At 33.8% G+C, this 20,251-nt stretch overlaps 1 protein-coding gene across 1 annotated transcript; it reads right to left on the minus strand.

Annotated features, from left to right (window-relative positions):
* Window positions 1-16,790: 16,790 nt before the first annotated feature.
* Window positions 16,791-20,017, minus strand: LOC122303050 (receptor-like protein kinase FERONIA). The gene has a single exon (XM_043114579.1). It carries the CDS (start codon window positions 19,889-19,891, stop codon window positions 17,222-17,224), a length of 2,670 nt encoding a protein of 889 aa, XP_042970513.1. The 5' UTR covers window positions 19,892-20,017; the 3' UTR covers window positions 16,791-17,221.
* Window positions 20,018-20,251: the final 234 nt, after the last annotated feature.

The following is a 20,251-nucleotide window of genomic DNA, read 5'->3' on the forward strand; positions in this document are numbered from 1 at the left end:
AGAACAAAAAATCACTGGGGTCTGGTCAGATACCCAGTGAGAGGAGACGTGGCCTCAGCAAAGAGTCAAAAAGGCTACTCTAGTGTTTTACTAAAGGAGAAGTTGGCCCCAAGATGGAATACTTGCCACGTGAAAGAAAATAATGAAGTGAGATTGCCATAAATTCAAGATAGTGTACTTTAATTAATTTTAGTCTTCGGTAAATGTCAATTTAATATTTAAAAGATGACTAGACAAATTATCAACTTTTAAATTAAAAGAAAATTATATATATATAAGTACATGTTAATTGGTTGGTACTGGCTTGCTTTTGATAAAGCAACAGTTTTCTGTCCCCAAATCTCCAAAGAATAATGCAATGTCCATTAATGATACCACAATTGACAACCTATAGCTAATGCGAAAGCGCGCGCATTTTTTTTTTTTTTTTTATAAAGCCTGAACGACAAATGATCATAGGATATTCCTGAAAAAAAAAAAAAAATTACGTGTTATAATCCCTTACTCCTTTTCAGGTCTCTGTGCCGCGTGGTGACATGCATTGTCAAATCTAAAGTATCATGTCAATAAAAAAAATAACTCGTTTTGACCGGGAAATGTCCATGGTTCCGCAAAGAAAGATGAACAGGGAATTACGATCCATACGGTTGCTTCATAACTTTCAGGAGTTTAGAGTATATAATTTTTTTGAAAAGGAAAATAGAAATCTCACCTCCAAAATTTCTTTAAAATTCTAAGTCTTTAATGGGTAACTACAAGGAAAAAAATAATATTTATAATTGTGAAATATATAAATATCATTTAATTTATTTAAAAAAGTGAATAAATATGAGATTTTTATAAAAAAATTAATTTTTTTAATAATAAATTTTACTTTTTATCAAAAGAATGAACTTTGTTATTCATCATCTCATATAACATATACCATATTTATTTTTATTTTTTTTGTTTTATCCCTTATATACTAATTGAATTCGTCTACTTATCATCTGTCACCACACTTATTATAAGAGAAAGAAAATTAAAAATTAAAAAAAATTATGTGTGGTGTGTGGATGATGAGTAAAATTTTTCTTTTTATTTTGATTTTATATAATTCATCTAATTTATATAAAGTTTCTTTTAATGCGAATTAATTGTGGTTAAGAAATTAGGAATAAATTTTCATATCATACGTCAATGACTCATTGTTGAGATCTATACATATGATAAGAAGCATATATATACTCGAGTAAATTAGATTACTAAATTAAGAAAAAAATGATCATAGATAATTGGGATCCCAATAAATATTTACAAAAATAGGACATTATTCAATAGAAAATAAAAATAAATCGAGAATTGGAACCTATCCATAATAGTACAATTTATTGGATTAAATTCTAATCAGACGGCTTTTATTTAATTAAATTCAATTACGATTCGCACGTTTTAATTTGCTTTCCACAAGGCCAAAAGCGCGGAAATAGAGGGAAAGAAGTACCCGTGCTTTAATAGATGTCCCGATCATTACACGGAAAGAATCTGCTTTTACGAGATGGGCCCGAGTTTTGTCTTTTCATGAAAACAAATTTAATTTAATTTAATTTAATTAGTTTATCAATTTACGAGGGGCCCAAATAGTTTGTCAAATGAAATTATTGACCTACTTTCCTAAGGCTGACGCACTCATCATACAAACAAATTGTAAAAGTGATACAAAAAAGTTATAAATGTATTAATTATAATTTATTACTCATATTCAATTAATTTTACCAATTATAAAAGGTAATTACTAAAACAGCGTGCTATTATGTCCCTTGAGGGTATCGTTCTTTGTTACACTTAAAAGCAAAAATTATCTTAATTTTTTTTTAAATTTTTTTATTCATAGTTTTTTATTATTTTAAAATATTTTTTAAAAATATAAAAAAAAATTAATATATTAATAATTACTTCTTTCATCATTAAGTAAAAAATAAAATTAAAAATAATTAAAATATATAAATTATCAAAATGAGTAATGAACGTGAGTAGATAAAATAGTATTTATCTTGTTAAAAGGATTGTTGCCTTGAGAGGATGTTTAGTACAGTGGTCATGGTGACAGCTCATACTGTCAAAGTCACCGTTTGGAAAGTCTGAGAGTTCGGCCAGTGGCATTGATAGTGCGCTAATTCAGAGTTGACCCTTGATTACGACGAAGACCCTTTGGACTTCACAGGTCTGAGTCTCTCCATGCAGTAGCATAAAGATCAGTACTAGTACTGCCCTTGCTAGTTGCTACTCTCCATCAATTAATTAATGCTGAATACAAAACGAAATAAACCAGTACTGGTCAAGCATAACGCGGAACCACGACCCTGACCCGTCTTCCATCTCTACCATGTACAGCGTCTGAATGCGCTCTAATATTGGTGAGGAAAATCCAAAAAAAAAGGCTTGAGGCTTCGAGAATGCATGAAATTAATTTCCTTCGGAGTTGCTGATCAATTTCCCACACCTAATTGCTAGCTACATTCATGTTACAGTTGATGTGACACTTTTGTCAATGTTCGTTGTGACAGTAGTTCATGATGATGACCGCGTTATTGTATTTTCTGGATTCTATTTCTCGCTTAAAATGGCTAAAGTTGTTGGCTTCTCAGAGAAAATAAATGGCCCAATATTTCCCGGTTAAAAGGGCACATACTGTGAAGAAGTAGAGGTGGGACATCCAGACATGCAATTAACACAAACCCATCATGCATATTATTAAAAATTTTATATACGGTTAATTATATATATATATTTTATTTATATTTTATTAATGTGATTGATTATATATATTTTTAATATAAAATAATTATTTTAATCAATCACATCAATAAAATATATAAAAAATACGTAAAAATGACTGTATATAATAAAACTTATACATTATACATGAGTTCTGCTAATACAATTATTTTTACATACATGAGTTCTGCTATAAAAAGTATACAAAATGATTACATATAGAGTTTTTGATTATGCATATATATATATATATATATATAGAGTTTCTCTTTCAATCGGTATCTCCTATTATTTGAGTTTATTGGTACCTAATAAAAAACTGACAGATCAGAAGTCCTCATAATAAATTTTTGCACCTTATCATAGGATAGCAAAAACAAAACACCCGTGTGTCTCTTTTCCTCACGTGAAAAGAGACAATTTCTTTCGACGGACCACGCCCCCACACTAGCACGCTGTACGACAGTCACACCGGCAGAGGAACTCTAGACCAGAGTCCAGACCAGCGCACCCCGTTCAAACTGTCGCAATTTACATCGACGTCTATGTGTTGGGGTACAGTGAATGAAAAAGATACCATCCGATGCTTCTGCCTTCTTATAGACATGGCGATTAATCATACACCACTTGAGGTAGGTACTGCTTCACTCCACCTATTCCAATGACTCCTAAACTGAAAGTGAAATCATTTTGCCCAAAGTAGAATGTATAGAGCGATTTCCCGAAAACGTCTGGCGGTGGAAGTTTCGTCAATCCTAAGAAACAAAATTCAGCTTTTTGAGAATACCCAATTTCCACTTGGGAAAAAGACGACAGAAAGAGGATGCTACATTCAAATAATTTTTATGAACCATTTAATTTTACCAGCTATTTTGGAATACGTTGCTTGCATTTTTTTATTATTTTTATTATTTGCAAATACATATTTATCCAAGTGGGTTCGGTTTAATGGAGCACGACATTTATACCCGGACAACATAAAAGTAGGAAATTAGGGTTTCATTAGATCATTTCATTGTAGCTACTGTTCGCATATCATATAACCTGACAACATAAATAAGGCCTCAGCCTTGTACAGACTTAACTCATGACCCAAATTCAAATAGACTCTACTAACATAGAAGCCCAGCGTTGACTCTAGCCTCAAAAGACTTCACTTGCACGAGCTGATGTCCCCACTTCAGAACTGAAGAGTTGCATCACACGTGAGCTAGGGTTTCACCCCAAAGCTCCATCCCAGCCCGCCACTCCTTCCTTCGGCAGCTCCACTCTCCTCCACCGTACCCCATGGCTCATCGGTGGACTTGTTACAACGTTCATGCAATATCGCTTATCTAGATCAGTACCGCGGTCAGTATACTGTAAATGATGCATGCATGCTGCAGTTTGATGTGTTACATTCAAATGCCAAGTTGATCTAGCTATTTATTTTTCAAAGGTTAGCTAGTGTGTTTTGGATTATAAAAGCTTGATCACATGAAGCAGATCGAATCAAACAATATGGATTTCTATAGTAAATTGAAAAGAATTGAACATTGCTAGTTGTAGTAGTTATGACACTAATTAATAATAATGGCAATTGGCTTTACGAAAAGGCATGGCTTTTTCTAGTACTCGTCAGATGATCAATTTTTTCCAAGTTCATGTTTGGTAAAATTAGAATACGATGCCAAGTTCAGTTGGTCAGCATTTGAAAATGTACGAAAAATTAAGCTTTTTACGTTATTGACGCCGGACTAAATTAAGATTATATTGGTGGCTCGTTAATCAATCGGAAATTAAGAATTGCAATTGAGAAAATATACAAAAATAAAGATAAAACTTTGAGACTAAATTTTATTAATAAAATTCGAAATCCAGTTCTAAAACTCACAAGCTAAGCCTGGTGGACGCTCGACTATCTAAAATTCTAAATATTGCATAAATCCTGCAAAATACCTAGCCAAAATTGGACTTAAAAATTAACTCTAAAAAGGAAACTGAATATTTCCATAAAAGAACAAGAAGACAACATATATTGGCGTTTTGAATGGAAAAATAGCTTAATTCTACGTCAAAAATGAGGATCTAAAAGGTTAACATCTTTAATTAGTAGCTGCAGGCTTGTGATCCAAGCTTATGTTGAACAATCTAATTAATTCAAATACAAATGGGAGCTCAATAGTTTTCTTCTCTCTATATATATAGCAAACGATATTTGTCATTAAGTAGTACTAGAGAAAACTTTTTTTTTTTTTTTTAATTTTTTGTTACCAAAATATGGCCATGTACTTGATACATCGGTACAGTTATCGTGATGATCATCCACTTAATTAAAATTAAATAAATGAGAAGAAAATTATCGAGAAGGAAAAAGATGAAGACATTAATTATTTTGTCTCAAACGTCCCAATATATAAGTAACTAAGCAGGTTACCCTACCAATACTTCGTACATAGAATTTTCATGCAGTACACAGCTTGTACATTTACTCCATTAACATCATGATATGAGAACAACAATAATTGCACATGAGACTAATAAAGTTCCATACATAATTGAACATGGACCGAAAAAGCAAAAGCAAAAGCAAAAGCAAACGACTACGCATTTCCTTTCTTCCTTCTCTATTATTCATTATTATTCACTTTTCCAACCTTATCTCATCTTTATATAACAAGTACTATCCCACACGCTAGGAAAACATAGAAAAAGACAACTTTAAGCTTTGGAGACATTGCTCATGTCCGTAAACACATCTTCATACTACACAATGCTATCGGAATCAAGACTTGGGTAGGTCATTTCTGTATTATTTGTAGTCAACCAAGTTCCACTATCCATTTCCAACATGTGCCCACTGAAAATGTTATTGTATCAGCGAGTTTTAGTGGTATCAGAGATATGGAATGATAATATCTCCGTATAGGTTTAATTTCTTGCCGTTGGGATTGACTTTCTCCTTCGCGGCGTTGCTTCCTTCTTTTGTTGCAATGCAAAATTAAGTTTATCCATAACATCGTTCATGGTGGGCCATTGGCTTCCTTGATCACGCACACAACTCATCTCTACAATATCCACGTACAACTTGAAACACTTCAGAGCTATCTTGCACATTAGATTCAGATCTATCACTACAAGAAATTTACCCTTTTGCAACGCTTAAAATCGTTGCAAATACATTCAAAAAACGCTGTAATTAATCAATTGCAGCGTTATTACCCTCCTTGCATGTTCGACAGTATAAAAGTGATATTTTTTATCAATAGCAACGTTATTGAAAAAACGCTGCAAAAGACCTCATTTGCAGCGTTTTTCAACCGCTACAAACTCACTAATTTCACGCTGCAAAAGGCCACCCCATGTGACTTTCATGGCGCTGCATTTGATTAATTGCAGCGAAATTTATCCTTATCATTAAATTTCGCTGCAATAGTCTCCCAACAACAGCAGCACTACATTTGGTTCGTTGCTTTTGCTATTTTTTGCAACACTTAAAATCGCTGCAATTGATTTTTAAGCGCTGCAATTTGTGTACGTCAAAAGCAACATACCATTCTAGCGCTGCTTTTGATACTTTTTGCAAGGATTAAAATCGCTGCAAATTTCCATAAAAACGCTGCAAATGTGCCATATCAGAAGCAGCGCTTGATTTTTTGTTGCATTTAACATTTTTTGCAAGGACTAAAATCGCTGCAAAAAATAAAAAGCGCTGCAAATGCTCAAAAGCAACGCTTGCTTCCTTTGTTGCATTTTGCATTTTTTTCGAGGACTAAAATCGCTGAAACTGATGATTTGCAACGAATTTTGGCCTAGTTGCAACGACTAAAAATCGCTGCAAATACTTAATTACAAAATCAAAAAAAAAAATTACTACTGAAACTTATAGTTTCAGTAATTTTTTTCACTGTATTAGAAGCAAAGTTAGTATATCAGCTAGGATTTAATTCCCGTCACTTAATAATACAAAGGGTACATAGAAAATAACAACAAAGTACTCTTAATCCTTACCCAAGTCAAATTATAAATTCATTTACATTATAATTTATATAGACGGAGGGGTAGCTTGATACATTTTAAAGTATTGCTAAAATTTCTCTAATCATCCAACCCTTATTGCACCTATTCTTTGCAAAAATAACAGAAGATGTTCCAGCAAAGCCACCTCCAACTATAACATGCTTGTTGTCCAATAAAGGCCATTCAGTTTTCTACATGAAAGATATATAATGATCATGGGTTAAGAATGTAGAAATGATAGGAATTTACTTAGAAATGGAAGAGAACAAGAAAGTACAAAAAAGCTGAAATTTTCACCCACCACAAGCATCTCAAAAACAATAAACTGCAACTAAGTTTATTAATCAGTCAATCTAAGTTTATTCATCAACAATGACATGAATATTTTTTAATGCTACTGCTTTTACTAACTTGGGCCATTAAGAAGGAAAAACAAATAGGTAAGTTCTAATAGATAAACATGTAATGGGCACATGGAAAGCATTTGAAAGACATAAAGGAAAGTTTGGTCAAAGGGAGCTGTTAGTTTTTTTATGTGCCCAAAATGATATGAATGAGGGTTTGACATGTATAAAGTCAGAAAGAGATCTAATCAACTTATAAATTATATTGAATGATTTGCGATCCTCATTTCCATATGATTGTACATGTGTTCGTTCTCACTGGATCATATCAGTAAATATTTAGTAACATTCACAAAATTAAAAGAATAGACATAGGAGTGAGAGAGCAACCAAACTGAGGTTGTTTACTGGTCGATTTCCAAAGGAATGACCATAGTTTAATGCATCTTTATGAACTTTGGTGCTGCAAATTCCAGCAAATCATTTAGTGGTATTGGACCAAAGAAATTGAAGTCTATACTTCTACTGATTTGAAGCTAACCGAAGGTTACCACATGTACTAATCATGTTAAACAACAAAGGAAATATCACATCCACACACCTGTTGAAGCCACACATTTCCAATGGTTCAGAAAAACAAAAAGCAACATAAACAACCAGATTTAATGTAGTATATAAGCCATACATTAAATATTCGATTGGCATACAATCCTAGTCCTGATTTAATCACATAAATTATATATATAGTACTAAAATGAATACAAAAATCACCAATTTGTATTCATTTTAGTACTATATATATACACATACCAAAACACTCAAAAGTTATTGGATGAAAACGGCCAGCAAGCTATTATTCATGATCTACATGATCACATTCAGGCAAGAATACTGATGTCAGTATCTTGACAATTGATAATGGTGTTTTTGAGGTTCTTGCCACTAATGGAGACACTCATCTTGGAGGTTAGACCATATATTCTTAGCCACTGTTTTATTGGCTGTTAAGTTTTCTGTAAGAGAAGACATGGACTGAAAGTTGTTTATTTTTCTTCCAACATGGACAAAAGTATATTTCCTAGTTGTGTGTTAGCTTTCTTGAACTGTTATTCATTGAACACAAAGTGATAGTCTACATATTCAATGCTTGGTACAGGGTTGGCAGTCAAGGCAAGTGCACTAACATTATCACACCAAAGGATGGGAGCTGTGATGAGAGAAAGATGAAATTCATTGAACAACATGCAAAGTACATAAAGCTCAGTTGTAGTGAGTTGTTGTACAAACAACTAAATATAGTTGTTTTCCAGAGTACTCCCATATACCAGTGAGTTATTTTCTGAACTGAAAAAAGAAATTTCTAAACTCATCTACAGAGTGCTCCCAATCTTCAAAGCTCTAGTCATTTCTATTTCGTTTGCTTTGAAAAAATGGTTGACCACCTCCACATTGTTTATGCATTGACTCTTGTTTTCATTTTAGTGTTCTAGATAAATATTAAGAATTGGTAAAAGTATGAATTACATTTCCATTTTTGTATGAAAAATTAGGGCCTGTTGAATGGTTTTTACTAAATAATATGCCTTCACTCCAGTCTTTCAGAATTTTAAATTTTAAATTAGAGTGAAACTGAATTGACATATACACACGTCCCTTCTGTGTTCCTATATTTTTAGAATTTGCCCTGTCACCATGTCTCATTTCTGTCTTCGCTCCATACAAATATTTCCAAGCTTAAGCAGAGCCCCACTCCTCACTATTTACAGTTACCTAGATACAAAATGCAGTACATACAACCTATGTTACCAGTGTAACAGATGATTATAAAAACAGGCCCTTAAAGGAAAATACCAGATGAAAGAAAAACCATATATGGAATCCAAACCATATAATCTAAGTTACTTGCATTATGAAAGTTGGAAAAACATGACCATAAACCACCAGTCATGAACGCTTGAACAGAATGAGGATCTATTTTTGACTTCAAAATAGATGATTCTCTTGGATGCATACAAGTGCACTTGGGTGGCACGGTTTTGAGAGAAAAACCAAGAGGTGGGCTATGATCTAAAAATAGATATCTAGCCAATGAAATAATAGAAGAAGTTAACAGCAAGCATAATCCCTTAAAATTTGTCAAATTAGTGATCTATGTGAACCCATGTAGATCAATATAACCATCATACAGCCCCTATATGTCAAATACTCATATAGGTTCAATCACATGCTATGAAGTAAGGGATGAGGAAAATGCAGATTCAAAAAATAAAAGAGAAAATGCATATTATTTAAGACTATTTTTGCAAAACAGATGGTACATTAGTGAGTTTAACCTCAAGGCTTCCTCCTGGAAACAAGCATGGCAGTCTTTATGCAAGAGTACATATAAACAGTACAAATCAATCTATAGAGAAACTTTATCTTGTGACAATCTATAACAAAAGGATCTTGGGTACTAAGTGAAAACATCAATGAGTGCATAATTAATTAAGAATACATCAAGAATCGGGGCCTAGCCATCCTTCGTTTGCAGTTGACGTTTCAGCAATCGATTAAAACCAAACTCCCATACCATGCCCACAGCATACTTCAATATATTTAAGCATGATAGGGATAGTAACTAAGATCCAAAGAAAAGTGTAGAGAAAGGAGTCCATTTAACCATTAAGAAATAACCACACATCAAACTATTCCAGAAATGTACTATACTTTTATGCAATTACATTGTAAAACAGGGCAAGGTCAAAGCAGCAGAAATCTTGAATTTACTGAAAGTCAAAGCCGAATTACAAAAAACCAGCTTATGGTTGAAACTTCAAAGTTCCATTGGCAGGAGTCCCTATGGCATGGAAAGTTTAGAGTAGTAGAACCAAAATAAAAACAAATAAATAATTGGTGAAAACAGGTTCGAGCAAACTAGGAAATAGGAAGAGCCAATATTGACAAGATAAAATACCACATTTCAGAAGAGAAAATTTAAATAGGAAGCATAGCTATAGACATAATAACCAACAAGTCAGGAATCTAACCTAGCTGAAAGCTTATCATCAAATATTACAGTCTCAACACCAAGGGCATGAATTGCACTCTTAATCCCAGCCTATGAATTGGCCCATATAAGTTATTGGGTTTTGGGGAAGCTAGTCTGTAGCATGTAGTAGATTAATTAATTGAAGCAAGGATGCCAACAGGTCAATACTTCCTTAAAAAGAATAACATACCATGTACATAGGTTGTCGATGCATCATGCTTTCAAAAGCATACAAGATTTACAAAAACAGTCAAACTACATGCGGCCTCAAGTGTGATATATATGTTGAGGCTAGAGCAATCATGATCTGTGTTTTTATAATGCACAAATGACACCATAGTGAGTTACCAGCGTTGGAGAAATAGATATGATGTTGTCTAAAGTCTAGAAGTTGCATTCTAGGTGAGAAGAACCAAAAAAATCTTGTATAAATTACAAGTTAATTGCCTTAAGACCAGTGAAACCCACGTCAAGCAAACATACAGCAGCTTTCATAACACCTACTGAAATTCCATGAAATCATGATAACAAATTTACATGTAGAGGAACAAAACAAGGAACAAACGACTCAACGCATATAGTTCCAAATCAATGCCTGGTCATCCAATTTGTAAACCCCTAAAATCAATGTAACAACCAAATCCTATTGAAGTCAATTTAACATTTCAGTCCAATCTATTCAGATATAGTCCCAAATCAACCCGTAAAGTAGAGGAACAACTGATTCAACCCCTAAAATCAACCAGGAAAAAGAAAAAAAAAACCGTCAAATCTGATTGATCTCAACCAATTCGTAAATCTTAAATTTTGTAAAACCAAACCAAGAACACATGTGCTATCACAGACGCTATATACCCCCAATAGACCTCAAAAAGTTCTTCACAAATAGTAAGCCCCAAAATCCTCGTCTCCTAACTTCTCTCTATATCACAAATGATAAACTAATCACCAAAACGAGGTAGGGTTAGAACACACAAATGAGAGAGAGAGAGAGAGAGAGAGAGAGAGAGAGAGAGAGAGAGAGAGAGAGAGAGAGAGAGAGAGAGAGAGAGAGAGATACCTATAGATGATTCCGAGAATGATGAGCGAGCGCACTGATCCTCGCTCGAGAATGGCAACCTCTGATACTTGTTGCAATCGGTTAAGGAAATAGTTTAATCAATAGTAACGACCGAGGAACAGAGGTCGTATGGAGGAGGAAACGATGACCGTAGCTTCCATGGAATGAAAATGAAGGGGATGTGTTAGGGTTCCGGACGTAATCGACAATGAAGGTAGATTTCCAGCCGTGTGAATCAAGTTGGTGACCTGGGCATTTGTTGGAAGGAGAAATTGGCAAGAATGAGGAAGCGGAGAAGGGGCTGCTGGTTCATTCAGAGAGGTATGATTTCGAGGGGAAAATTGAAAGTAAATTGTGTAAGTTGGCGCCGAGACCAAAAGCAACGATAATGCCCAGTTGCTTATTTCTTTTTCTTGTTGCAACATATATTTTCGCCACTATAAGTAAATAATTGCTGCAAAAAACAAAGTTAGGGACCGCCCCACCTAAATTGCATATTTTTATGGAAAAATTGCAAGGAGATATAAAATCGCTGTAAAAAAATATCTATTGCAGCGATTTTAATTACAACAAAAAAAATTACGCTATAAATGACCTTATTTCTTGTAGTGTCATCTCATCCATGGTCACCTTCTCAATGCATTTTCGGGCCTAGTTGGCCAAATTCTATTGCTCCTCCTCCAATTTTGAATTTAGTGCTTTTCGGGCACATAATACCTCAAAGAGCACTATGTCAAATGAGTACATACCTGATTTTTTCGTCAGTTATTGATGCCTGGCATACTCCGGATCCAAATACCCAAACGTGCCCTTTACTATCAGTTTTACTAACCGCCTTGTCATCTTGACCTTTTTATGAGTCTTTTGTCCACATAAAACAAAGAAAAAAAGTTATCATAGATGGGATCTTAATAAATATTTTAAAAAAACGACATTATTCCACTAAAAATAAAAACAAATCGAGAAATGGAAATCGATCCATAATAGTGGAGCGCCTTAACATAATTTATTGGATTAAATTCTAATCAGATGTTGATTTTTATTTGATCATGACCAAAACTCAGGTTTTGAAATTAAAAATCTTACAAGTAATTAGTCCATTTTCCCTGCATTCTATTACGATGAGCACGTTTTTGCTTTCCAAAAGGAGAGAAAAAATAAAATTAAAAAAAAAAAAATGAAAAGAAAAGAAGTTTTATTGCTTTAGTATATAGCCATTCTACTGTCTTTTTTATATCATATATTATATATTATGAAAAAATCTAGTTGCAAGTATAATTGTGTACTAATATATATACACAAATCTAATATGATTGGTCAAAAAATAGATTTTATTAAAGACAATACTAATTTAAATTTTAAATATAAAGAAATTAGTATTGGTACGCAGATTAGTACATAACTTTACTTGTAAGTAGCAAAACTCATATATTATAATTAATTTTTTAATTTTATATTTTATTTTATTCTTATTAAATTAAAAAAAATTCTACTTATCATCATTTATAGATCATATATTTGATAAGAAATAAGATATAACAAAATTTATATGTGATATATGGTATAAAAGCAATCAATAAAATTTTAAAAAATTATTTATCATCTATTTTTTCATTATCTTCTTGTAATCTCAGCATTAAATTATAAAAAATTACTTATTATATTTTATTTGTAAATTTATTATTTATTAATAAATTATAAAATAATAAAAATTATAATAATGAGTAACATTATTTGTAACATTTTTCTTCGTAGACATCCCTGAGAGCATTGGCATTGGCTTCATCAAAAGCCAAGCCAAATGCATAAAGTGATGAATCTGTATAAATTACAGCTGCATTGGTCTCATCAAACGAAAAATGGAAAGTTTTGAGCTACAGGATTTTTATGTTTTCCTTCAAATTTGAAGGGCTACTATACACTCATCAACCGATTATTTTATTACATTTTAATTCCCAACCGATTATTTAATCTGAATGTTGGCTATATTAAGATATATATATTGATGGTCCGGTTAATTTTCTCTCAAATTAAATTATTAATGTAAATATGTTTAGTATAATTGCAAAATATGAGAAAAAATAAAAATATTATTACGAAAAAAATAATATTATATTATTATTTTGATGAATCCAATGGCTAATCCAATATGAGATTATAGATAGGAAGGTTTGGATTTATGAAAAACTTATACTTTTCATCAAATTTTAAAGATAACTTTGACGAAGTCAATGCCAATGCTCTTATAATTACTCGGAAAGAATCTGCTTTTACTGGGGGCCCAATTAGTTTCTGAAACTGAATTATTGATCTCTCTTCCCAAGGCTAAACTCATTCGTCCAAACAAACCGACTGCAAATTTTAGTACTCGCATAAAAATCTGTCGTCATATGAAAACAAATGTATTAATTACGAAGGGTCCACAGGCTTTGACTGAAACTGAAAGGAACCCGATGTCTGGCCCACTTTCTTCAATTATTGTCTCGCATAAAAAGAGCCATAAGAAATTTATAAATGTATTAATTATTTCTGATAGGATAGTGATAGACTGACAATTTATTTATAATTTATAAATAATTTTAAATATAATAATATTTTTTATTATATTTTAACAAATCAAATAAAAAAATTAAAATAATATTATTTTATTACATAATTATATACAAATTATTAATTAGAAGTAAGTTCATTTTCTTTACTAATATTCAATTATTTTTATCAATTCAGTATAGTGCTCGTGACTCATGCCGTCAAAGTCACCGTTTGGAACGTTGGGAGTCCGGCCATCAGCGTGGATAGTGCGCTAATTCAGAGTTGACCCTTAATTACCACGACGACCCATTGAACTTCAAAGGTGACTACTTTATTTTTATAAATCATCTTTATATTATTTTATTTCATTTAATAATTATAATTTTTTAAAAATTTTGAACAAAATATTAAAAATGATTAAAATTTTTAAATTTTAAAATAAAAATTATATTAAAAAATTATATTTTAATAATATTTTAATCAAATTTTATCTGTATAATCAAATGAAATATGAGGATTAGTTTAGATATTAAAAATTTTTAAAAATACTACACCATTATTTATTATTTTATTATTATTTTTAATTTTATTTTCATTAATTTTATTATTATTTTATATTATTTAATTTTTTTATTAATTTTTCATTACTCTTTGTAAAATATCTAAGACCACCGCTACCTATAAATTAATTTTTCATTAATTTTATATTATTTTATTAGTACTGACTTGCTACTCTACATCAATTAATGCCGAATTCAAAACGTACGAAACCAACTAGTACTGGTCAAGCATAACGCGGAATCTTCACTCATCTTCGATCTCTTCCATGCGTCTGGAATCCAGACCCTGGATGCGCTCTATTCGTGAGACAAAAAATAAAATAAATAAAATAAAAAGCAAGAGAAAGGCTTGAGGCTTTATAAACTAGTTTTCGTAAGATAAAAAAAATACTTGACATACTCATTGCGTTGATATTCGATCATTGTTAATTTTCAAAGACTCACAAGATTAAGAAATATAACTTGGAATTGGCTTGTACTTGAGCAGTTCGTCACATAAGGCCTTGAGTTTAGTCTAATAAGTACTCACAGAGGACTGATCTTGAGTACAAGTGAACCAACAGAATCCTGTAATTGATATATCATGGGACCATTGCACTGAGTAAATCATTCGATCTTTAAGATCTTTCCAAATTTCTGATACAGTATTAATGTATATAATAATTTCTACTATCTCTTTAGATATAGAATTTAAGATCTAAAAAATCACCATTTTATTGTATCGGATCCATAGATTAGATGGAGATGGTTTGCCAAGAGAATCATCAACGAAAACGATCTTCTTCTTCACACTCAATGCCATGTACATTGAACAAGTCCATGTGTGGTAATTATTGCCAACTATGGCTTGAGACACAAGCAAAACTCTTGGATTATCTCCATTGTGAAGATAGTAAGGACTTGAGAAATCTTTAATGGAAGAAGAAGAAGAAGAAGTAGATGATGCCATGGCAGAGCTTAATGCTTTGATACCATGTCAAAAATTAAAGTTCAAGAAAAACAAAATGAGAAGATAACATGGAGTAAAAGTAAAAGATCAAGAAGATTCCACAATGATCAAGAGAATTTAAGATTAAAAAAATACCATTTTATTGCATCGGATCCACAGATTATACAACAGATTAGATGGAGATGGTTTGCCAATAGAATCATCAACGAAAATGGTCTTCTTCTTCATGCTTGAAGCCATGTACATTGAACAAGTCCAAATGTGGTAATTGTCGCCAACTATGGCTTGAGACACGAGCAAAACTCCTGGACTATCTCCATTGTGAAGATAGTAAGGACTTGAGAAATCCAAAACGGAAGAAAAAGAAGAAGAAGAAGAAGTAGGTGATGCCATGGCAAAGCTTAATGCTTTGATACCATGTCAAAAATGGAAGTTCAAGAAGAACAGAAAGGGAAGATAATGTGGAGTAAGAGTAAAAGATCAAAAAGATTCCACAATGATCAAGAGAAATTGGGAAACTGTAATATGCTTTTCTTAGCTTAATATAAATAGTTCTATATATATATATATATATATATATATATATTTGTATAAGTAACTTCTAGCTCATCATTCTGATTAATCTTCCAACTTAGAGCTCATTGAGCTCTCTCTTTGTCAATTCATGTTTTACGTTATCTTAAAACTCATCCAACTTAGGGACTTTTCTTTTCAGTTTTTTCCAATTTCATCTTAAGGTGTGTGAATGATGAGTATAATTTTTCTTTCTATTTAGATTTTTCATAATTCATCTATTTTATATAAGGTTTCTTTCCGGTTTCACTTAGAATAATTGTAATATATTTTAGGATCAACAACGTCACTATTCATCCTAAAGAGTTTTTTGAAATAAAAATGACATAAAATGCTATTTGAAAGTTGTAGTGTCATATATGTGATAAAATCAAAGAACAAAATTATAATTATTTAAAAGTTGTATGGATATTTTTACCAATTAACAATCTTTTTTAAACTTGAAATTACACTTCGTGTTATTTAAAAATATTATTCAAAAAAATACTTTTGAAGATAAATATCAAAGATATAATATCATTAGATTGATTGATTCAATACGAAGCAATATTATACTTAATTTGATGCCATAACTAAGTATACTAAAAAGGGCAAAAATAGAGGGAAAGAAGTACCCCTGCTTTAATGGATGTCCCGATCATTGCTCGGAAAGAATCTGCTTTTACGAGGAGGGGTCCAAGTTATCTTTTCATGAAAACAAATTTAATTTAATTAGTTTATCAATTTACGAGGGGCCCAATATGTTTGTCAAATTCAATTATTGACCCACTCATCATCCCAAAGATTCCAAACAAAGCTACAAGTTTTATAAAATAACGCATCAGTTGAGTTATAGCACGATCGATATATAAAAGGTTAACATCTTTAATTAGTACCTGCAGGCTTCTGATCCGAGCTTATGTTGATCAATCTAATTAATTCAAATACAAATGGGAGCTCATTAATTTTCTTTTCTCTATGGTAAACAATTGTCATTAAGTAGTACTAGAGAAAACTATTTTTATTTTATTTTTTTAACACCAAAATACGGCCATGCACGTACTTGATACATCGAGAAGAAAATTATCGAGAAGGAAAAAGATGAAGACATATTTTTGTCTCACACGTCCCAATATATAAGTAACCAGGGCTGCCTTGCAAAGTAGTACTACATAGAATTTTTAGGCAGTTCCCGGCTTGTACATTTACAACATTAACATGATTATATGACAACAAGATTAATAATTACACATACTAAAGTTTCATCCATAATTGAATCCGGACGAGAAAGCCAAAGCAAACGACTTGATTCAGACACGCATATCCTTTCTTCCTTCTCTATCTTATTTTATTATTCACTTTTCCAACCTTATCTCATCTTTATATAACAAGTACTACCCCACACGTACGTTGGGAAAACATAGAAAAAGACCACTTTCAAGCTTTGGAGATATTGCTCGTGTCCGTAAACACATCTTCACACTTCACAGTATCAGACTCAAGACTTGGGTAGGTCATCCCTGTATTATTTGTAGTCAACCAGGTTCCACTATCCGATTCTGACACGTGCCCGCTGAAAATGTTATTGTATCGGCAAGCTTCAGTGGTATCAGAAACATGGAATGATAATACCTCCGTATAGGTCTCCCTGCCGTAGGGATTGATTGTCTCCTTCGCGGCATTTGCTTCCTTTTGTCGTTGCAATGCAAAGTTAAGTTTATCCATAACATCGTTCATGGTGGGCCGTTGGCTCCCCTGATCACGCACGCAACTTTCTGCGATATCCACGTACACCTTGAAACACTCCGGAGCTACCTTGCCCATCAGATTTGGATCGATGATCTCACCCATGGTCCCTTTCTCAATGCATTTTCGAGCCCAATTGGCCAAATTCCATTGCTCTTCCTCCAGTTTTGGATTCAGTGCTTTTCGGGCACATAATACCTCAAAGAGCACTACACCAAATGAGTACACGTCTGATTTTTCTGTGAGTTGTCGACGCCTGGCGTAATCCGGATCTAAATACCCGAATGTGCCCTTTACCATGGTACTAACCGCCTTGTCATCCTGACCTTCTTTGGACAACCCGAAATCCGAAACCTTGGCCACATAATTCTCATCCAATAAAATGTTGGTCGTCTTCACGTCACGGTGGATGATGGGGTGCTTCACTCCCGTGTGCAAGTAGTTCAGACCACACGCTGCTCCGACGCAAATTTCGAGCCTTTGTATCCACGAGAGGGGATCCTTGTTCGTGTCATAGAGGTGTTCTCGTAGTGTCCCATTGGACATGTAGTCGTAGACAAGGGTCATCTCCCTCTCGTCGTTGGAGTATCCAATGAGAGAGACGAGGTGGACATGGCGAAGTTGGGAAAGCATCTCAATCTCCTTCCAAAACTCTTTGGCCCCTTGCTTTGACTCTGGGTTCAAACGCTTAATCGCCACGGTCGTAGTGCCATCGTCAATGAAACCTTTATATACCTTCCCAAAGCCACCGACACCAATAACTAATTCTTCATTGAAGTTGTGGGTTGCTGTTTTGATTTCTTCAAGTGAGAATTGGCGGCATAACTCTTCGGGCAGTGATGAGGCTTTTGTCCTTGATGACTTTCCTTTGTTTTGGTCAGACCAGAACCAGCACTTCGATACCGGATAGTAAGAACCATAACGCTTAGATGACCGCAGTTTCCAAACAACCACGCAACACGCTAAAGTGAGCAAGGCCAAAAATAAGCCTACACCAGTTCCAATGGCAATGAATCTTGTTTTCCTTGAGTTGGATGTCGAAGCAGTTTGTTGAGCCGGAGGTGGAGAGGGCAGCAAAGTACTGGCAGGATTCGGTCCGGCTAGGTTGTTATCGCCGTCGTTCAGTTTGAACACTTCTGCCCCGTTTAAAATGGCATCATAGATTGCATTGGTAGCTTTTCCAGGGTGTAGAGCAATAAAGAGTGTACTCTTATCCTGATCAACGCGTACTACATAGTCCTGATACCATGGCGTATCCCTTCCTCCGCTCCACATAATTACATCAGCGTTATCTTCAGCTGTCTTGTTGTCTATATAGATAATGAATGGCCTTTCGCCGGCCATTGTTATACTGGGCTCAATTTCACAGAAATGAAGCCTGACCAGATAATCGAACCCCGGATCTACGGATAAACCCCATGTCAAATTAGACTGCAAATTCCAAGTTATGTTTGGACCCATCGTGATTGCAGACCGATAAACGTTATCAGGGGCAGTGTAATTTGGTATTGCTGAGTAATTGGGCGTCAAATTTGGCTGACGGGGGATCACGCCTCCACTCAACAAGTAAGTGCTGTCGGACCATTCTCTAAACATGCCAGTATCTTCCGTCGGCGATAACGAGCTCCCGCCTATATTGAGTCGATGAATCATCTCGAGTGCACTGTTGTTGTCTATAGAGAACTGACTACTTTGGCCAACGTAAGGTGGGCTTGATTTTTCTGGATTGCTATAGTAGAGGTACGTTGGCATGGAGACGATCTCAATTCCATTAACAAAAGCAAAGAATCTGCTAGAATTAGCACTTGGTTTTGGAATGAATGTCAAATTCAATTTTTGATCCTCTTCAACGTTGATGCAGAACTCTTTAGAAAGACGTTTTGAGCCCCCCAAGTAATTAGCAAGAATGGAAGCACTGAAGTTGCTAAGTAAGGTGAACTTACTGTTTGCTTTGACGGTAAAAAACGCCAGAGATCCATCAAAATCAGAGTATGAATCTGCGTAAAAGAACAACCGAACAAATTTAGGACCAGAGGTGACATGGAAGACGTAGGTGAATTGGGAATAGGATAAACGGGCATTCATGAAGGGGACAGTTTCGACAGATGGATCTCGGCTTTTGGCATTTGAGGTAATAGATTTCTGGTTACGTTCTTCTTTGGGAGCGAATTTGGAGGGCTCTATGTCTCCAATCCACTCGTGCTGATAGTACCTATCCGTTGAGTTGCCATAAGTGCCGCAGTTGAGGGCAATATTATCAACCGGAATGTAACGAGGAGTAGAAGCACCGATTGAAATGTGAGTGAGAAGGAAGAATAAGAAGACGAGCAGAATAGGTTTGAGTTTTGAGATGTTCCCCATGGGTGCATGCAAGAGATGATCCCTGACAGTAACAACGTAGGAAACAACAAACGGGAAAAACAAGGGCTCCTTTTTATTGTATCTGCATAAGGTTGTCTCAAAGTTAACATTGTGGAATTATTGTACCAGGCAGCCGAGCTCGGAATCTTATCCGATCGAGCTGGCCCCCATTAACTTTTGGTAAAAGTAGGATGGGTGAATTGAAAGCGGTTCCTCCATAACTTTATTTGTAGTGGGGCTGTATGAGCTCTTTGTAAAAAAGCAAACATATAAATTTAAAAAAATAACATTAATAGTGATGAATCCTATAAACAAATAGCAAATTAAAAATAAAAGATAAGAAGCCGGCGAAGTGGAAAC

The sequence above is a fragment of the Carya illinoinensis genome, chromosome 3 (assembly GCF_018687715.1).
Source record: "Carya illinoinensis cultivar Pawnee chromosome 3, C.illinoinensisPawnee_v1, whole genome shotgun sequence".
In the NCBI taxonomy this organism is placed as follows: domain Eukaryota; kingdom Viridiplantae; phylum Streptophyta; class Magnoliopsida; order Fagales; family Juglandaceae; genus Carya; species Carya illinoinensis.

Excerpts from the sequence above, each read along its gene's own strand:
- LOC122303050 (XM_043114579.1), bottom strand. The coding sequence starts at position 19,891 with ATGGGGAACATCTCAAAACTCAAACCTATTCTGCTCGTCTTCTTATTC.